Source organism: Nyctibius grandis, chromosome 11 (assembly GCF_013368605.1).
Source record: "Nyctibius grandis isolate bNycGra1 chromosome 11, bNycGra1.pri, whole genome shotgun sequence".
NCBI lineage: Eukaryota > Metazoa > Chordata > Aves > Nyctibiiformes > Nyctibiidae > Nyctibius > Nyctibius grandis.
The window spans coordinates 23,381,637-23,402,025 of NC_090668.1; the positions used below are offsets into that span (position 1 = coordinate 23,381,637).

At 37.0% G+C, this 20,389-nt stretch overlaps 1 protein-coding gene across 7 annotated transcripts in view; it reads left to right on the forward strand.

Annotated features, from left to right (window-relative positions):
* The window catches only part of MEF2A (myocyte enhancer factor 2A), a 91,319-nt gene that overhangs the window by 29,890 nt on the left and 41,040 nt on the right, over positions 1-20,389 (forward strand). For all 7 annotated transcript variants that reach the window (XM_068410162.1, XM_068410163.1, XM_068410160.1 and 4 more), the window contains exons 2-3: positions 6,444-6,642; positions 11,090-11,293. In XM_068410162.1, coding sequence (XP_068266263.1) covers positions 6,589-6,642; positions 11,090-11,293 — 258 coding nt within the window. In that variant the 5' untranslated portion in view covers positions 6,444-6,588. The remainder of the gene's footprint in view (positions 1-6,443; positions 6,643-11,089; positions 11,294-20,389) is intronic.

Consider the following 20,389-nt stretch of genomic DNA (forward strand, 5'->3'; position numbering starts at 1 on the left):
TTTAAACAACTAACTAGAGCAGAATTCCTGGCTGTCGCTGATCCTGGACAAGGACACATTTGTCGTGTTATCTAGGAGTGCGTGTACTGTCATAGGTGATGCTGATAGTTCTCGAAAACTGTTTGGTCTGTCATCTTGCAAGAATCTCTGTTTAAAAAAATGTGCATTCTAGGAGTAACAAAACTTGTTTTAAAAACAGGCATCTGAATCTTAGTTCATTTTTCATAACTTTTATCAAAACTTGACTTGAAAAGCTGTATGACTTACAAATTGGAAGCTCAAAAATAGATTTGATTTTAATGTGCAAACTGAGGACCATGTTTAGTTGCAAAACTCCACAAATCCACTCTTAGAAGTGCAGTTTACTTAAATGGTCTAGTATTGAAGATGTGCATTGTTCTTCCCAGCTGAAAGAAACAAGTGTTTTGTGACAAATGAAAAACAATATCCATAAAGAATTGTTTATGGCTTCCTGTTTTTTATGTTGTCCCACTTTAAAAAAAAAACTTATTTTGGCTAAGGGTTCTATTATTGTTTTATAACAATGCTTGTGTATCACTTGCTAGCTGGGGACCTTGGAGCTCTGAGGCCAGTCTCATTTACTACAAGGCTCTACTTGGATGTAGAAGAATGGCTTCTAAACTGAGGATGGAAACAAGATTTATTTCCTAATATTGTGGTACCGCAGGAAGTGTGAGATAAATGACAACATGTAGTCTTGATTTGAAGGGATAGGCAATGCTATTGTTTTACACTATGTTGTACATTACAGCAGTGTATGATGGCAGGGTTATAGAGATGTGGCTGTAGGAAACATTTTTGTTACTGTTTTTGCAGAGGTGTGCAAAAACCCCAGCAAGAATCTGAGTGTCATCTCTGTTAAGTGCAACATGTAGGTAGATGGAGTCCCTTCGCTTGAAATATTAATTTTAAAATCTAGCTTCGAAGTGGTAGCAATGAATTTTGGAGCAGGGCTGGTAGAACGTCTAGAGCACTCAGCATGTTTCAGTGCAGATCCAAATCTGAGTGAATGTATTTTGTATAATTAGCTCGGGATTTAGGAAGGAAAGGTATCTAGAGTTGTATAATTACTTTATATGGGTTTGCATTCTTTTTGAGGCTGTGAAGAAGAAAATGTTCTTATCTCTCACTTCTGGACAGTGAAATGGAGTCTGCGAACCTTTTAACTAACCTTTTGATCAATTATTTTGATGAAGACATTATTTGACTCAATTTTTTTCTAGCTATTTCCACTTAGAGTTATGGGGCAGGGAGGGAGGACACTTACATGTTTACAGCTACTATGGAAAAATGAGTTACTGTGTTACCTGCCTTGTTAATGTAAGACAGTCAACACCTGGGGATGCACCTCATCTTCATCTTGATGTGTATGGGAGTATTTGTGTTCTGATCACATCCTTGGTAAGCATGCAAAGTGTTAGAATTACCAGTGAATGTGCAGTTCGACTGTGATTTGGTTGTGCAGTCGGTGCCCATCAGTTCGTGCTTGGGGGCTAAATCTACAAAAAATATCTGCACAGGCTCCTTTAAGACTAGAAAAAGACCTATTAACCTCGATTTAGTCAAAAATATTGTCTGCTATTTAGTAAGCCGTACCAGTGTAAGATGCATCTATCCAGATCTGTGTTTTCATGCAGCTGTGGCTTTTGAGAGTTATCATGCAAATTATCTGACGTCATGACACTCATTTCTTTGTGTGCATTGCAGTAAATGAGCTGTGATAAGATGGTTACTGTCAAATGTAACCTGTAACCATGATGGTGAAATAGAAGTTCCAAGAAAACAAAGAAACGCAGAGGGAAGTAAAAGGAAAATAAATGGAAGAGTATAATTCTGACACAGTTTTTCCTAACCTGTTCTGCCAGGAGGTTTCAAGACCTTGTGGAGTTCTGCACAGATATTACTTGTTTCCACTGAACCCTTGAAAGAATCTTTTTAAATAGGTCAAATACAGTTTCCTTGCTAAAGTTGTATATCTCTTGCTATCTATGAAACCGTAAGCAACCTTGACGACCAATGAACTGAGTTGCTGAAAATACACAGTCATGAGGGTATTTTTTTGCCTATAGTTCTGCTGTCTTTCAGTATTTAGTGTGGTGTTTTCACATGTGTTGGGGAAGGGAATAAATCCAGAAAATTTGGAATAAAGTTTACTGTTATACAGTAATAGAGGCTTTTACTTGGACAGCTACAAATATAATTTTTCTTGCTATTATTGCAAGCCGACATTGTTTTCTGTTTGAAGCTAGTTGTGAAGCACATGGGTTTTTTCCCTTCTTTTTCTCTGCTTACTCTTATGTTTTGTTTAATACATGCCTGGAATTCTTCTTAAAAAATATTTTGCTTCCATGTGCCCATGAAAGTAATGTAAAGCAGTTTTGGTGGCTCTAGTTTGATTCTGTCACTTAAGGAAGTAGAACTTTACCTTCAGCAAGGTTACTTCATATTAGTTTCATGTTTACTTTCAGAAATAAATGTCCAATGATCTTCATATGTGTCTGCCAAAATTTTGGCAGCATATGTGTCTGCTCCTTTATTTGAGCAAAAGTTTGATGGTGATCTAGATGAAATGGCTTTGACTTAAGAATTTTACTGAAGTATGTTTGTAATGCAACTATGATTTAGCAAAATCAAGACTTCACTAATTACATTTTTGATGTAGCCATATAGTGGACACAGTCTTATATAGTTTTGTTGCTAGTCAGGATGGAAAATAAAACTACAGGTCTGACGTGATCGAGGATTAGAAAAAGGAAAAGTCATTGTTCCCTTGAGAAATGTAACATGCATTTGTCATCGGTGGTAACTTCCCATTTGGATGTTCTGAGCACGCATGAAAAGTGGCTTTGTACTGCACAGTTTACTCTGATTTTGCAGTTAGTGTCAAGGTCCTTTCTACCCTAAGCTCATGCCAAACTTATGTTTCAGTTCTTAGCTTTGAAAATCGTCTTGTATGTGACTCCAAAATGAAAGGGATGCTGTATTTCAGAGCTGGGTTGCCTTTGGCAAATGTGTTTCAAAGCCAAGTTTCTGGTGTCCATAGCAACCTGTGGAGAGGGAGGAGAGGCTGTCGCTGGCTGGACCCAGATGGGGACAGACATGCAAATGGGAATCTGCCAAGTGAGAAAAGTGCTTGAGGTTGAAGAAAGTAGCAGACCTGAGATGGGAAGCAACATTGGGCTGATTCAAGAGGGTGAAACAGAGGTCGTAAAAGGGAAATGGGTTGATGCATTTATGCCTAATAGCACATACTAATTTTAAAAGACCTGAAATAACCCAAAACTATAACAAAGTCTTTGTGAAAATTACTGTCAGTTTTCCCATTTCCCTTTGTGTGATGGTACATGGAGCAGATAATGGTGTTTCTCTGCTCCTGTTTCCTCCATTAGCTCATGGAAAATGTTTGTGCATCTCTTTTATTTTGTATCCTTAAGTATATATATTGCATAATCTCACATATTTCTCTTCCTCTCTACCATGTTCTCCCATGAGCTCCTTATTTTATTCACTGCATAGACTTGCTTTTGAATATCTGTTGCAGAAGGTGGAAGAGCTGAGTGAATGAGATAGGACTGTATGAAGAAAGTGTGTGGTCCCACATAGGGGCTTTAAAATTCTGTTCTGGAGCACTGGTCTGTTTCCTTAGGAAAATTTTGAGAACTAGTGAATTTGCCTAGGTGCATGTCTAATGCAGTAGAACATAAAATATTGTCATGTCTCTGTATACCTTTACGGTAGATCATAATAAACCTTTCTATACCTCATGTCTTGTATGCTCTACGCACTGTGTGTCCTTCTCTTGCAGAAAGAGCAGTGTGCAACTGGAAAGGGTAGAGAGGACAGGATGGCTGGCCAGAGAATGGCTTTTGTGTAAGAAGCGGTTGGTTGGAGTAGGATTCTTTAGTTTTGAGTAAAAGTAACTGAAGGAAGATATGACATAGGCATCAAAACCAGGACTAACATGAAGGGTGAAGGTGACTATTTACTGACTTGTATAATTAAAAATCTGTGGATACCAAATATAATTAGAAGGTTCAGGCTTAAATGAAAGGATATATCTTCTACTCTGATGCATAACTACGCTGTGGAACTCCTTGCTTCTAGGTGCTAAAAATTTACACAGATTCAGAAGTAATATTCGTAGAAGATTTGATGAACGGCTTTAAATCTAAGATTCCATATATGACCCCAGAAGTTCCCGATTCAAAAATGACTGAATATCTGGAGAAAATGCTTTATAAATATTGCTTTTAAGTGATACATGCTTATTCTATTCCTGTGTCCCTCCTTTACCATCCTAGTGATATTTGCTAATAGCCGTGGATAAAATGCTGGACCAGATGGATCTTTGGTCTCGCATGTGGTGGCTGTTTGTACGTACTAGCTAGGATGGTGAGTGCTTTCAAAAAGCAGAGGAAGGAATCTGGTAATTCTGTATGTGGAGAACTGTTTCAATAATGTATGGTATATTTAAAAAACAAAGCCACACATGAAGGAGAAAACAAATTTTAAGAGCTGCTTATAGAGACCCTTTTTATTAGGGTTCAAGGAATGCAACCAGATTTTTGTGGAACTAAATTTAATGTGTGATCATAGCATGAGGTGAGGGGTTTTTTGTTTTGTTTTGTTTTTTAAGAGAGCGGGGCAGCTGACTTAAGACTGAATGTTTTATGAGTTGAAGCTCAGAGTCCAGTGGATATTCTTGGTGGGTTTTTTTAAGAAAAAAGATATAAATGTATATGCCAGCTGTTGCTTTCCATGTGAAATATTTGCTGTGTGAGCAACCAACAATATTGGTTGTGTAGAGGCTTGTTCATCTGGCCTTAGCTAGCTATTAATACCTTTGTAGCAGCACCTCGGAAGAAGTTTTTTTTCTTGAAGAAAATAAAAGGAATGCAACACTGATGCATGCTTTTAAGTGTTTTGACGTACAATGTCTAGTGCCTATCCTTTGGACCAATGAACATCACATAATCTTAGTGTTGATTTAATCTTAAATTTCATGGAATAGTATTTCTAAATACTGTTGGGCATTTTACCAAAGCAGTCCTTTGTTGATATAAGGTAAATATAAAATGACATCCCATTTTGTGATGTTCCTTCACCTCTGTGTTTTGTTTTGTTTTGTTTTTTTTTTCCTCCCAAGCTGCATCAAAATGTCATGGTTGTTTCCTCAGTGTAAATTAAATATATTGTGAAGTGTAGCCTGTGACTAATTGCCTCTTGCTGTCTCTACTTATTAGCTGTCTGATGGTGATGCGGTTGCACCACTTTCTGCACACGGCCTCAAGGATATGGCATTGTGACACCCATATATAAAATACACAAGGCTTGATTTCAAAAGGCTTTTGGGGCTGGAAAGTTAGAGAGGTTATAAGCTAATATTGTGACTGGTTTTACCCCTTTTAATGAATATTAGGTGGTAATAGAATAAGGCGTACCTATTTCATGTTTATATGTTCTAGTATACAGTTGATGTTCTAGAGGCTATTTCTCTTCAGTTGTTCTCCAGTGTTGTTGAATTAATGTTATCCCACAGTTCAGGCAGTATGTTTGGAATATATGTTAGCATATTTTTTTTTTTTTTTTTACTGAAAATGCATTTAAAGTTTGTTAAGTATCAGTACCAGATTAAAATATAATGACGGCACACTGGCTTTTCAAGCTGCATGCACCCTTATCTTTCTAAACAATTTAGTGAAATGAAACAAGTGCTGGACTGGTAATTAATTATTGGCAAATGTGCAACTTACAGGTTATTGTAGAGAGAGTAACTGTGTGAATGTCTTATTATTCATTGGTGTTGTGGTAGCTGTGAAATAGTTGTGTTGTGAAAATATTTTCTGTGGTCTTTATTCTTTTTAAGTAAAGATATTCCTTCTTTCCTTCTCCTTCCTGCTTCCAAATGAAACTCTAAATACTGTCTTACAAAATGAGATGTAATTTAGTTCAGGAACAGAAACTTGATATTCTCATGGCTTTATTTCATTACCATGATGATAATTTTAAAAGACAAATGGGAAACACAAAGCGGTTTCTCTGTAAGGTTTCCTAAAACAGTGAATGGAGTTTACCAAAACTTTGTGGGTAAGTTTTTGAAACCTCAGATCACTGAAGGCCTAAAGCTTAGAGTGGTGAGCACCACTCCCTTTGACAACGGTAAATTTTTAAGGTATCCAGTTGAAAGTGGTTGAAATTTTTGGTCATTTTACCTACAAACTACAGATTTAGAATCCAGCAAACTAGTTGGAGTTTATTTAATTGGAACAAAGTGTGTAGTATAATAATTTACTAATGAAAATACTTCGTTCTTCACTGAAATTATTTTGTGCATGCACATGTTTTACGGCTATGCAAGTGTTTAATGACGCTTCCTCTTTATCAATTTGTAAATTAATTTTTTTCAAATTCTTATTTTTTAGGGTTTTATAAGAAGAATTAGGAACCTCTTCTCAAGCTGAAGACAAAGTAAAAGAAAACTATATCATGTGTTAGAATACTGAAGAGGGAAATTTCTTGGATTAGCATATTTCTGGATTGCAAAGCAAAAGAAAGAAGAGGCTGAAAATGGGGAGAAAGAAAATACAGATCACAAGAATAATGGATGAACGGAACAGACAGGTGAGAAACAAAGAGTCTGCATGAACAAGTTCGTCAGTAATCCTAAAAATTAATGGCAACTTTGAATACATTCATCTTAATTCAGTCTTCTGAAGCCAAGCTTTGTCTTCATTTATCTAGAGATGGCATTACCAGAATACAAATAAGAAATATGTCTCAATCGTTTTAGTACTGTTGTAGGGGAAATTGTTAATTATAAGTAATGTCAATTACTACTTTAAATCAAATTCACTGTAGAACTACTATTCCAATTTAAATGGTACCTTAGTCTGTACTTCTAGTAGACTGGAGGATCATGTTGCAACAGACAACTTACTTGATCTGACAGCTACTAGGAACACTTAGTAACAAAGACGGAGAAAGGATGAGAAATTCAGAAAGGTTGTAGCAAAAGTATTTGCTGCAGCCTTCTTGACAGAGGAGTTTGACATAGCTGTGGACAATGATCTGCAGTGGTTTGGATATAGTAATGAGTTTTTGTTAGCATGATTCTATTTAAAAGCATTGATTTCTGTTCCTTGTAAGACCTGTTTACTGCAACAGTCTTTAAAATTTGTCAGTCAAGAGGGAAGAGTACTCAAAAGTGCACTGTTTTAGGGAAAGCTGCTTATTTGGTTGCTCTTGCCCTAATAAAGAGGTGTCCTGTGACCTTGAAAGGTACCAAAAGCTGATGACTGTGCAGAAGTAGTGTTTCCTGTTAACTTCTAAATTGCTACGTGAGATATGAAAAAAAAAAAAAATTTAATTGGATATTGAAATGTGTAGCAGGGTATCTGGAAGCTACATTTTTAAGGAAAAGTATTGTAGGAATGACTTAGGATCTTTTAAGAATACTCATAGTGGGTCAGACCAAAGATGCTGCTAGGCCAGTATCTTTTGTCCAATGATAGTCATAAGCAAGTAAGTGTAGGCTAGAAATGCACGTGTTACACTACTCTGTAATCTTCTTCCAGCTTCTGACTATTCTTAGCTCAGGGATTTCCTGAGCTGGATGTGGTTTCCGTATATTTAGTAACCATTAATGGATTTTTTTTTTGTTATCCCCGCCCCCCGTCAGTGAACTCGCTCAGTTATCCTTTGAGCCCTTATAAAGTTGCAGCATTTACAACATCTTTTGGCTGGGATTTCCTATAGGTCTATTACATGTTGTTTCAAGAAACACCTTTTCATTTATGCTTAGTCATGGTTCTGCTAGTGACGTAGCTCTTGTATGGAGGAGACAGCAGTCACTCCCTATGTAGCCTGTCCCTCTTGCTTGTTGTTCTGTGGACTTCTGCCATGTTTTCTTATTTTCTCTTAAAATGACTTTTTCAGGCTGAAGCACCCTAGCTTACTTAGTTGTTTTAATACAGAATTTTCTCCACACCTTTGACCGTTCTCACTGCTTTTCCCTAAACCTTCTTGAGTATTGCTACGTTATTTTTGGTGGCAAAGGGACTCAGACCTACACAGTGTTCAAGATGCGTGCAAAACATGGACTTATGTAGTGGTGTACTGATGTTTGTTCTCTGCTCCCTTCCTAGTATTTGATTTGCTTTTTTAACTTCTCCTGACCACCAGCTTGTTGGGGAAGTGCCAGAATTCCATGAGACTGTCTTGCTGCTGACACATCAGCTCAGAGCCCATTGTTTTGTTTGTGAAATCAAGATTGTTTTTCTCCATGTATCACTCTAAAGCAATGTAAACTCTGAGAAGACTATATATAGCAAGAAAAGTATTATTGGAGTTTGGGAGAAAGCCAAGTATTGTGTTTGAACAGCTTTAATCACACAGCGACTGTATGTTTGATGTAGATAAATGTCTTAAGTACACGTAGTAAAAGTAGATGAATTAGTAACTTCAGATCTTTCAGATCTTGCTCTAGAACTTCAGGCACATTGAAGAGATGGAGATTGATCCCATCCCCCCCTTTTTTAACTTATTTGGAGTAAGTTGGACAACCGTGGTTTTGTTCTGCTTGAAATACAAATATTGTTGTACTATACCTGACTTTGGTGTGATGGGGTTTTTTTCAGGGAGAGCTGTTTGTGGATCTCCATCTCATTGTTCAGATTGGAACAATGGGAGAGGAGGAGAATTAGTGCACTTACGTCAGATTTTAGCCCCCTTGTACCATTGCTGTGACTGAAGCAAAATAGGGGGATTAAATTCTAAATTTTGTTTCTGGCTGTTTTTTGGCTAGCACTTTTTTGGGCTTTTTAGTGACTAGGAAGAGGCTTTAAGCTCTAACTTAAACAATGGAATTAGGCTTGCCTCACCCTGTTTATGTGAAAACTCAGAGATGGTAACATACTGGATCTTGGTTTTGAAAGGTTTTAAAGCAATTAAATAGCTTTTGTTAGCGGAGCCAAATTTTTTATGTGTAGAGGTATTGATGGTGGCGTTTAACCACAGTGATGTCCTGTGGTTTTCATAGCTAGTATATGGAGTTTTAACATATTAAAATGCCATGATGCACAGGATATTTATTAGGTATTAATGTACTTCTGATAATTTTTTTTAATTGACCTACATAAAGAGGGCATTTAGGGTTTGTTTTGCCAAACTGAAAGTATAGTTCAGTTGTGTTCTGTCAGTTTTTCTATGGCTTACATAGCTGGTTAGTAGGTCACTTGTGAACATGCATATGATGTCCTGTTTACATCTTTCTTATGATGTTTAGGTGTTTTTGTTTGAAAATATGAGTAGAATGGGATAGAGCTTTGCCTGCAGAACAAGTTCCTATAACTATGTGGGAAGAAAAGCTATTGTTTTATCAGAAGCATCTTATTTCTAATGGGATTGTGTGTGAGCTCAAAACAGAATATATAGACTGTTACTGTGGGGGATTACAATTGTCATGAGACTGTCATTGTATTATTAATTAAGCAGTCTTATCTGCTTGGATGAGCTGTAGGACATTTATCTTCATTAAGCTGAAGAGAATAAAGTACAGTAAATTAGATATCAAAAGGAGCTCGAGCTTGCTGCCTTTGCTGTCTCCTTCTCACCCTTTTTTGCTAAGCAATATTAGAATAGTGCTGAGGAAGCCTTTGTCCTGCAATAAAGATATATTTTTGGGTTTAGAGTGGTCCTAAATGGCAAGAAAAAAAAGAGAAATTTGCAGAACTAATATTCTGCTTTCTGAGTTCCGAAATGAAAACTGAGTTTATAATAGTCTATGTGCATTAAAGTAAGGCTTGGACTCCAGTGGTGGTGGGGTTTGTGCTAAGCACTGTCCAAATACAAAGTGAGACATTGGTGCTAGCTGAGAGTCAAACAAGTAAAAAATCTCACAAGTAAAATAGCCTTGCCAGAGGTGAGAAAGATAACATTTCAGTAGAGAAGTTAAGATCCCTTGTCCAGGATCATACGTGTCTTCAGTGGAACTAAGCCTTCAGTCTGTTCATTTAGTGACTTCTCAAAGTGATATAGCACAGACACATCTTGTTTATGATGCCTTTTTCCTGACAAAAGCTAAACTGTAGTATCTTTCTATATACCTGCTTATACTCAGGTGATAATCTCTTAACTGCCTTGTAATTGAAGCATCTAGAACAAGAACAACAGCTATTTAAAAAAAACCCACAGTTTCCCCAAATCCCCAGAGGAATCCAGACAAAGTAGTTCTTACTGGTGAGGCTGCATCTGGAATATTGTGTCCAGTTCTGGGCCCCTCAGTTCAAGAAGGACAGGGAACTGCTAGAGAGAGTCCAGCGCAGAGCCATGAAGATGATTAAGGGAGTGGAACATCTCCCTTATGAGGAGAGGCTGAGGGAGCTGGGTCTCTTTAGCTTAGAGAAGAGGTGACTGAGGGGTGACCTCATTGATGTTTATAAATATGTAAAGAGCAAGTGTCATGAGGATGGAGCCAGGCTCTTTTCAGTGACATCCCTTGACAGGACAAGGGGCAGTGGGTGCAAGCTGGAACACAGGAGGTTCCACATAAATATGAGGAAAAACTTCTTTACAGTGAGGGTGACTGAACACTGGCACAGGCTGCCCAGAGAGGTTGTGGAGTCTCCTTCTCTGGAGACATTCAAAACCTCCCTGGATGTGTTCCTGTGTGACATGATCTAGGTAATCCTGCTCCTGCAGGGGTATTGGGCTAGATGATTTTCGAGGTCCCTTCCAATCCTTAACATTCTGTGATTCTGTTATAGGATCCTACAAACTTTAACTCCTATTGGTAGTTATATACCCTCTTCTTGGCACTTACATACCAGTGGAAGAGTTGGGGGGAGTGTAATTGTTTAGCTTAGTCTAATATGGAGCATTTGCCCTAACAGTGACACCCAAATATGATAGGCAGTTCTTCTTTTAAGGTTGTACACATGTCCAGTTATGTCACTTGTTAGCAGGAATAAATAGTGTAGGCTCAATTGGTATATTCCTTGAATGCTTGATCATAGTCCTTCAAACTCTTGTTGTGGAAAAAAAAAAATAATCATTATCTTCTCTTCTCTAGGTCACCTTTACAAAGAGGAAGTTTGGATTAATGAAGAAGGCATATGAGTTGAGTGTACTCTGTGACTGTGAAATAGCACTCATCATTTTTAACAGCTCTAACAAACTCTTTCAGTATGCCAGCACTGATATGGACAAAGTTCTACTTAAATATACAGAATACAACGAGCCCCATGAAAGCAGAACCAACTCAGATATCGTTGAGGTAACAATTTGAAAACACACATCAGTTTTCTTATCTCCTTAATACTTCAAATATAGAGCAATAGAGAGTATTTCAAGATATTTTAAACAAATTCATTTAATAACTTGCAAACCTTGTCATAAAATGTAAACTACTGCTTTTAGTCTGGTTTCTCTAAGACAATAAGTTGTCTTTATAGCCATGTTGTTTTTTCCATCTGCCCTCCACTCCCTGCCAGTTTCTGGGAAGCGTGTTTGATTTCAACCACATTTGGCAATGGAAATAGAGGTGTGAAAGATGGTTGTTTTTCTGGGGGAGGGAGGGGGGGGAAGTGTTCAAGGTTTTAATGGAAAAAATCAATTGGATGGAGAATAAGGTCCAAAGAGTGCCCTCAGCCTAACAGACAATTACGGTTGGCCACTTTTCTGAGGGAGTAGCCACTTTACCAGTCTGATGTTGACATGGCTCAAATCAGCCACAGCCTGTGCCGGCCCTTGTTCAGCCAAAAAAAAAAAAAAAAGTGAATCTGTGGAGCAAATGAATTTAATTAAATTTGTTATTCCGTCACTATGTCAGTTAAAACGTAGCAGTAGAACAACTGCAGTTTCTGCAGTAATACAGTAGCATGAATATATTTACTCAAAGGTATTGCTTTCATCTACTTTTATTATGCTTGTGCTTTAAATAGAAACTCTTTCCAGTACATAATTTCTAAATTAGGTGCAGTGGAAATCAAGGATTTTCTTGGCAGTTGGAGCCTTTATGTACTGTAACTGCGTTTCAGATAAGAGTCATGTCTCCAGTAGTTCTGTAAATAGACCAAAACAGGTGGCTGACTTAAGTGTTTAATTTAAATTCTGAAGTTGTCTTCCGAACAAACGCCTTGCTTTTTAGGAATGATTTAGGAATAGTGATTAGCCTTGTGTAGCTGAAGAGTCTATTGCCAAGGGGATCACAGAGTAGAGGGAGGATACTAGCTGATCTTGTAAATAACTTTTCAAGCAAAAATCAGATTGACAAAACTGAGCAACAGACAAACGCCTTATATTTCTTTCTGAGAAGATTCTTTGCTAATTTGTCAACTGCCTTTTGTGATCAGAAAGAAACCCCCCTCAACTTCTGTCTTCAGCGTAGAGTACTAATGAGAGGGGATAATACAAGCTTTGAAGGGTTGAAGGAGTATTACTGAGTCACTGGATTAGTATAAATAAGGGATAGCCACTGTAGAGGAAGGGAAAACCTAATTCTTTCAAGATGAGCTTTTGACTGTGGCAGATGTGAATTTGAGATAGGGATGCAAGCAAGTCAGTGAGCAGGCTGATTTTTGTTCTGCATCTAAGACCTCTTTATGTTATGACTTGTGGTAATAGCGCTTCTTCACATCATGAAGACTAAGAACCTCTTCCAAAATAATTTCTGTGCAAGGCTGCCTATAGTTTTTTGGGTTTTTTTTGTTAGCAGGGTTTTTACCAGTATCAAGTGTTTGCCCCTGGCAGCTCCATAAAAAAGTGCAGTCAGTACTGAAGTGCATATAGGGTTTCTATTCTGGGGGAACATGCAAGGACTCATCTGCAGATTCTTTCTAATTTTCCTCAGTAGGTTTTACTGTGTTATACTAGTGTGGGATTTTGGACTTTACTCTCATTTTTCAAGCGTAGTATCATTTAGGAATGCATCTCCCAGTCTCTTCAGATTAGCCCTGTTTGCTCTTTAGTCTGCTTGAAATGTTTTTGGGTTTGGTGTTTTTTTTTTTTCTTTCTTAGGGAAGTTATTTAGCCAGACAGGGGAGTGTATACCTTTTTGCAGGGGAAACATGTTCTTTAAGTTTGTGGCTGTGTTGTGGATAGGAAAGTTAAATTGGTAGGATGAAATATTTACAAGCTCAATATATGCAAGGTAGAGTGATGTTTTCTCTCTGTTGGATTGCAGGAAAAAACTTAGGCATCCAGTATTTTGAAGAGCTACTCTGCAGTTTCATTTTTTGGAACTGATTGCTTTTCAGATTTGCTCTTCCTGTATGGTAGCTTTGTGGTCTATTATCTGTTGTTCTTTAGGCAGTTAAGAGATATCATTCATGGTTGGGTTTGGATGGTTTGCTTCCCACTGTAAGTAAATAATGCCTTTAATTTAGAAAAAAAAATTCCTTTTCAGTGGAAAATTATCTACTTTTTTTGCTTTACAACAGAGCTGAATTGGTTCAGCGGAGAATGTGATGTGCTTTGGAGCAGATGCAATGACAGGTATAGCATAGGTAGGAAGGAACACGAGAGAAGAGATGAGATAGGGGAGAGTAAGACTCCTGTATTTAAGCAGTAGCAAGTTGCCAGAAGCTCACTGCTTCATGTAATTTCACCATTGATGGATGCTTCTGGCATGATAGAGGTGAAGTTACAGCATCAGTGTTTTGGAAACGTTCTGAAAGAACAATGTAAAATGGCTTCTCTTTATTGTGCCTATGTAGAAATACAATTTTAACAAAAAAAAATACAAAAAAAACCCCATAAAAACCTGTCAAATATATACTAAACCAGTTTAGAACAAGTAATTCCATTTTATGAGTTATAACTGATGTATATATCTTAGTTAACATTTTAGTAATTCACTTGCCTCCTTGAATATGACAGATGGTATTTATTGTGATGTAGGCTCACCGTGAAACTAGTCTTGACCCACTGTGTTCCTGATATGCGTGACAGGAGGGTTTTGGTTTTTTTTTTGCTGTACTAGAAGGAAAGCTAATTCTACACAGCTCAGAAGCTGTGTAAGGGAAGAAACAAATCTACTGTTACTTATTTTCACTACTGGGTAGATGGCAATGTTGTAAATCATTAAGTGAAATTGATGAGACATCTTCCCCTTACAGTTGCCTCCTGTTCAATTTTGGCGTAGCAATTGCTTTTGTGTGCCCAGAGCTTGGTATCTTCTGTTGCTGCTGGAACGTTTGTGTGAAAACATAGTAGGAGGGAGAGCACTGGCATCTTAAATGAATGCTAGAATTTTTTTGATGTGTGCCCTTATGTTTTTCACTGTACATGTTATTGTAGATGTGAATGCTCTGTTGCTGTCCTGTACCTATTATTTTCTAATTTTTTTTGTCCCTTTTATGTGTTTTTGTTAGTCCTGTTTTTCTTTTCAATTTCTGTTACTATTTTCTTGTCCCTCCTTCCCCCCCCCCCCCCCCCCATTCAGTTTCTAAACCATCTTGACTTCTTTACCTATTTCTTGCCATGGGTTTTTGTCATCATATTTTTTTTTTCTCTGGTAGCTACTTGGTAACTAGTAACTGGTGTGGGTGTAAGGAATATGGTTTTTCATCCATCTTGGCAGAATCATAGACTTCAGCTGGAAATGGAAGTTACAGAATTTTGTTTTAATGTAAGCTTAGTTTTCTAGCTATCAGTAGCACACTTGGGGATGGTCCATTCCCTGCCATGTGGTACTTTTAAAATTAAGGGAGAAGATCTCATAACAGCCTGTAACCAGTTTTAAAGGATAATGTGTGGCGTTTTTGAGCTGGGACTCAACCTCTGTGATCTTTAGCTTTTTTACTCTATGAATCTATTTTGCAGCATTGGGAAAAGGGGTGAATAGGGAAAACAGGATTGTTTGAAACACTCAAAGTCTTCAGAACATACACAGGTCTGTGAAAAAACTTCCTTGCTTATCAGGCACGATTGGTCTAATGGGTTTTAAAAATTAATTTCTGCATCCCTCTGAAATGTGGAAGGTGAACACAGCTGATGTTGGTGAGGACAGTGAAACTTTGCTTATGGTTGCTGATCTCCTGACCTTTTAGTAAAAGGTATTTACTCAAGAGGTGGCAAGTGTAATGTTTCCTTTAAGCCTCATGAAAGGAAAAAATGTATCTTCTGTTGAAATTCCAAAGTAACCTTTTCATATCATTTCAGAAATAGAAATTATCATTCAAAAAAATTCCTTGATGTTTCTTGCTCTTGAAGAATGTGGTCCTTTTCACATTAGATGAGAGAGGTTTTCTTCTGTTGTACAATAACATTTCATTTGTCTTATTTTTTCATAGTTATTTCAGTGAAAGCTAGTGCTCTTGCACAGGTTAGATGGACCATATAGGGTTATTGAAACAAGTGAAATTTTCATTCAGTGTGTGCTTTGGATTCTTGAAATATTAGGATCATGTATTTAGTTTTACAAAGCCGTAATGGCACAGTTGAAGGTTGCTACACTGAAGTACTGCCTATGATTTGAAGGACTTGCTGTAGGTGTTAGAGCATTTGATGCTTTAATGTTCGTGGACTTTTTTTTCCTGTAACACATTGTTCTTGGCAAGTATTTTTCCTGAAGAAAGAAGTAGAGTACTTCTGCAGAGTAAAATGGGAAGAATTTCAGGTTTTATCAGGATTGTGTCCATATGGTTGACAGAATGTTTTAATGTATAAAAGACAATTTGAGACCTTGAGCTTGCATCCTTTTTTGATCCAAAGGAAAAGTGGTAATGAACAGGCAGTTATACTCAATCTTCTTTAGTGTAGGGGGTGTTAAGATTATTACAGATTATCGACAACGTAACACTTCCACATTGGGCCCTTCTGTCCCTCAAGAGGGCCTCAGAAAGCAGCAGTTGTTCCCCTCTCTCCCAGCCTTGCTTTTTCTGAGTCAAGGGCTGAAGAGAGGCTCTTCTTGCCTGTTTAGCTTGACTGTTGTTTTTCTCTTTTCCACATTTTGATGTTCCTTGAGTGATACAGCAAAGCAGGGTTTATTTCACCTACACTTGTCTGTGGGTAGGTTGTGCACATTCCATCATATCACCTCATCTCACTGAGGTGATTTGATTTTTAGGAGCCTGTCTAAAATGTGACCTACTTTGCTGGTTGGCATCTGTGCCCATGAGAATTTCAGATAGGTGTCAGTTAATGAACCTCTTCTGTGCTGTATAGTTTAATGCTGTTTTCAGTATAGTATAATGTGCTGTATAAGGCTTAGGTTATACCCCAAAACTTGACAGCTGTCCTTGAAATATGCAATGAACTGTAATAAAATTGTAAGTAAAAAGTATATAAAAAAAATCTATCCTAAACTGTATCTTGTAATTACTGTAAACTTACTCATCCTTGTGAAAAGACTGCTATATATTGGAAAAATCATAATTGTTTCTTGGTTGATTTGGATGTTTGTATTAAATCTCTTAACGTGAGAAACGCTGACTCTAATAGGAAGTAATGTTCGTGATGGCTTGGTGTGGTAGTGGTCATGTCATAGCTTTAACAGAAGCCAGATAGAAAGCAGGTAAATGTACCTGCTGCTACTTACAGTAGTCTACGTAAGGCAGTTTAATCTTACAGAAGCTGTGTTCAGTGCATGATCTTGCATTAAAATACCAAATGGGTACTCTGTTTCTCTGCCTTTTCACAAAATTTTAATGAAGAGCTGTTAGAAGAGCAATACGTGTTCTTCAGTCACAGATGTATATAATATCGGAGACAACGATTGTCAGATCATAGCTTTGAGCAAGCACGTAGAGCTCATCTGCACATGGAGAGCCTGCAGCATAAAGAAGCAGATGCATCTCCACAGCCAGATGGAGCATATGCCAAGAGACAAGTGTAACAGTGTGGGGAGTGTAAACAGAAAAGTTGGTGTTGAAACACTGTGTTTATAAACCAAAAGCTCTTTGGTTTTGTTTTTATCCAGTTTTCTCCACCTCCCCAGCATTGCTTCTTTTCCAGGCTATGGATTACCAACATGTATTTTGAACTGTTATTGGTGTGTCATACAGTATAGTAGTTTGTTAACCATGGGATGTTACGGAATTTTGGTAGCTCTTGAATTGGATCATAGCTTCTTTTTTTAAATTTGAGTGAACTTCATATGAAATTGAAGATCTGGGAGGTGTATCTCAGTATACATGGATGCACACATAGAAAATTAGATGAGAAAGACGTTCAGTTAGTTGATCCTGTTTCCTTCCTTGGTGGATACCTGGTGTATCCAATCCAGATATGCATTTGGCAGGCAATTTGGGCTTCCATATTTTGCTGTTCAGAGCTAAAAAGTCAGATGGTAGAAATTGGATCACATCATTCAAAAATATATTTCTTTGAAATGTTTCATAAGAGAAGTTACATGGTAAGTTTTTAAAAATGAAGAGAATGCTGTAAAAGCATCTTCAGTTGAAAATGAAAACTAATGCTTAATGTAGGTGACTAAAATCTCCAAATTTGCATGAAATATCAACACAGCTTTATGGAATTGAGATAGTGAGGGGAGGCAATACCATGAATGTTGATGGTTAGACACACACTAGAGATTGTGGGAAGGTTGACAATGCTGATTAGTTCATGTTGCTTTGCATTCCTTCATATTTGATAGATGGAGCATTGCCAGAGGTGGGCTAGTTTAGCGGGGGAAAAAGAAGGAAAAAAGCAAAAAGCTTCAGGCTGATAGAAGAGTACATATGAGTACTATAAATAGTATTATCATGTGTTTTTGTTGTGTGGACCACTTGCTTTGGTCTCTAAATAGCATGGACCACACTGTGGAAAGAAGTGGTATACATTTAAAAGAAGGAAGCAGCTTTGAAATGGTTTCAGTGAAGTAAGAAAGTGACTTTGTAATCTGCTCATGATGCTGAGAAAATGTAGGCATTATTGGACTTGATTTGCTAAATGATTATGTAAATGTAATTATACTGAATATAACATTTCAAATAATTTGAGACGGCACACAAATGCCTTTGAGACATTTTAAGGAGGTGATTTGAGGGGGATTTCTGTGTGGTTAAGGACTAAAATATCACTTTTAAGGTAAGCCAAAAAGAGAGAAAATGCATAAAAAATGAAGTGGTCTGAAATATGATTCATCAAAAACTTAGATATAAAAAAAATATATGTGTATATATATTATAGTAGTGTGAATCTGGTTTTGTTTTTTTCTTCTTGTAGAAGTGTTTACTATAAACCTGGCCTGTAAACAGGTTATGCTTTGGAGCTTTATTTCCATTCAGGGTTCAGGAAGAAACAGCTTCCTTGAAAAGTGTAAAATGCGGTCAAGGTAGCAGGTATTTATTTTGAATACAGTGACAGAAGACACCTGTGTTATTTTATGCTGAGCAGAACAGTTACCACTTATAATGGTGTCTGTCTCTTCTTTCTCCCCTTTTTTTTTCATTTGGGAGATTAAGTCCAACAGTTAATCCCCAAAATAGTTTTATTTGAGCTGTTTACTGTTATCATTAATTTTGTCTATTCTTGCGTTTGGTAATATTGTTCTACTTTAAAATATTCTTTTCATTCTTTGGCTATGCTGAAATTGCTTTGGGCTTACTGGTGACTAATGTTGACATGCCTTTTTTTCTTTAAATTACAGATTGTTGGTGACTTTAAAAAAGCCCACAGTGCTAGTTTTTGTTCCTAGTTGATCTTATTTTTGTGTTGCTTCATTTCTGCTATATAAAGAACTGCCAGAAATAGGATAGACTTAATTTTCCTTTTTTTTTTTTTTTTAACATCTTTGGCTTGCCTGCAAATAATCTAAAGCTACACTTTCCTTGTGTATAAACCAGTGATTAAATTTAGTGTTTTAGGGTTAAGAACACTAGATTTCTTCTACCTCTTAAAACAGTCCTGATGTTTTAAACTTACCATGCTGTACTGGTATTCTGAATTTTAATGACTTCCAGCTTTAGTCACTAATTAAAGCATGTATATCTCTCTCTCTGAAGTTTGTCTAGAATGCATCTTCATATATAGTTTCTGAAGTCTCTTGCTAGTAATGATTGTGCTTAGCTGCTGTATTACCATTAATAATTTTATGTAGTTCCACTTCCAGTTGCTCTGTCCTACAACAGTCCTATTACTGTTATACTAGTGAGATTATCTTAAAGCTGTGAAATGTCTACCAAAAACTCTGCAGAAGCAACCCTGCAATATGTGATGTAGATATGTTTTAAGAACCAAGATAACTTTGTATTTAATCTAGGAGACACACCAAGAGTTTGAGTTGGTCATAAGTGTGTTTTTTCTCTTTGAGAATTTCTTTTCCCTATTTATGTTTATCTCTCCTTAAAGGGGGATGGGTGATATCATAGGTCCCAATATCGTTAGTAAAAAGAAAATATCTAAATCTTTTCTTTCCTCATTACAAGCTATCAGTGTTTTAACCTGATTGTCGTAGTGAAATGGTTAATTGTCCTGTGAGCTAGATGCTTGGCCGATGTTTTAAATTCTGTTTATGGACCAGAGATAATTTCTTCCCCTCTTCCTTTTCCACCACCTTCTTGCGGTTATCTGATGAGAAAATGTAACTAAGACATTAAACTGTCTCCCTTCTCCTTCCTGCCTCCATCAAATGGTGTTAACTTTTTTCCTGAATTTGACATGAAACCCAAAATAAAAATAAATAGATGTAGCTTAATAAGTACAGTAAATGAATTGTTAACATCATAGTCTGGAAGATGCAAGTTCTAAGCAGGGCTGGAGTCGTGCTAGTTGAGGCACTTAGGTAGCAATTTTTCTGAGCACAGGTAACCATTTTCTTTGAAACAATTTAAAGCATAGCTTCCTTCAGTTCCCATCACTACCTGCATGTGTAGCTACAAGCTACTCATAATCAGTAAAGTTCACAGAGATGTGCTCTAGTTCTTAGAACAGTTCTGAATGTGACAGGCTTGACTATGGCCGTGAGTGTTCAGTGTCCTGTCCTGCTAGTCAGTGGTATAAGCCCATCATTGTAATCCTAAAGTGTAGACGATATCTAAACAGAAAATAGTACTATTTAAAGGTTCTTTCCTCAGTTTCTAGTGGTAACATGAGTGAAGATTTCAGTTTGGATGATGTAAGAATTTCATAAGTGTCTCATTGAACTCTGGACATGTTAACCATTAAAGATAGAAATAGCTAACAATGCTAATGAATATAATAAATGTTTTGAATTTTCATTATGCAACGTTAACTACTTTTCGTTTGTGTGATTTTTGTGCTTTCCGTTGCAATGTGCAGTATCTAGATGTAATTGGAATAAATAAAAATATTCAAGAGCCCAAAGCAGTAAGAGCAAAACTTGTTTTCACTGTACCCGTGTAACTTACTAGGATGAGGTTTCAGTAAAGAAAACTTCTTTGCTTTTATTCATTTTACTGTAGCA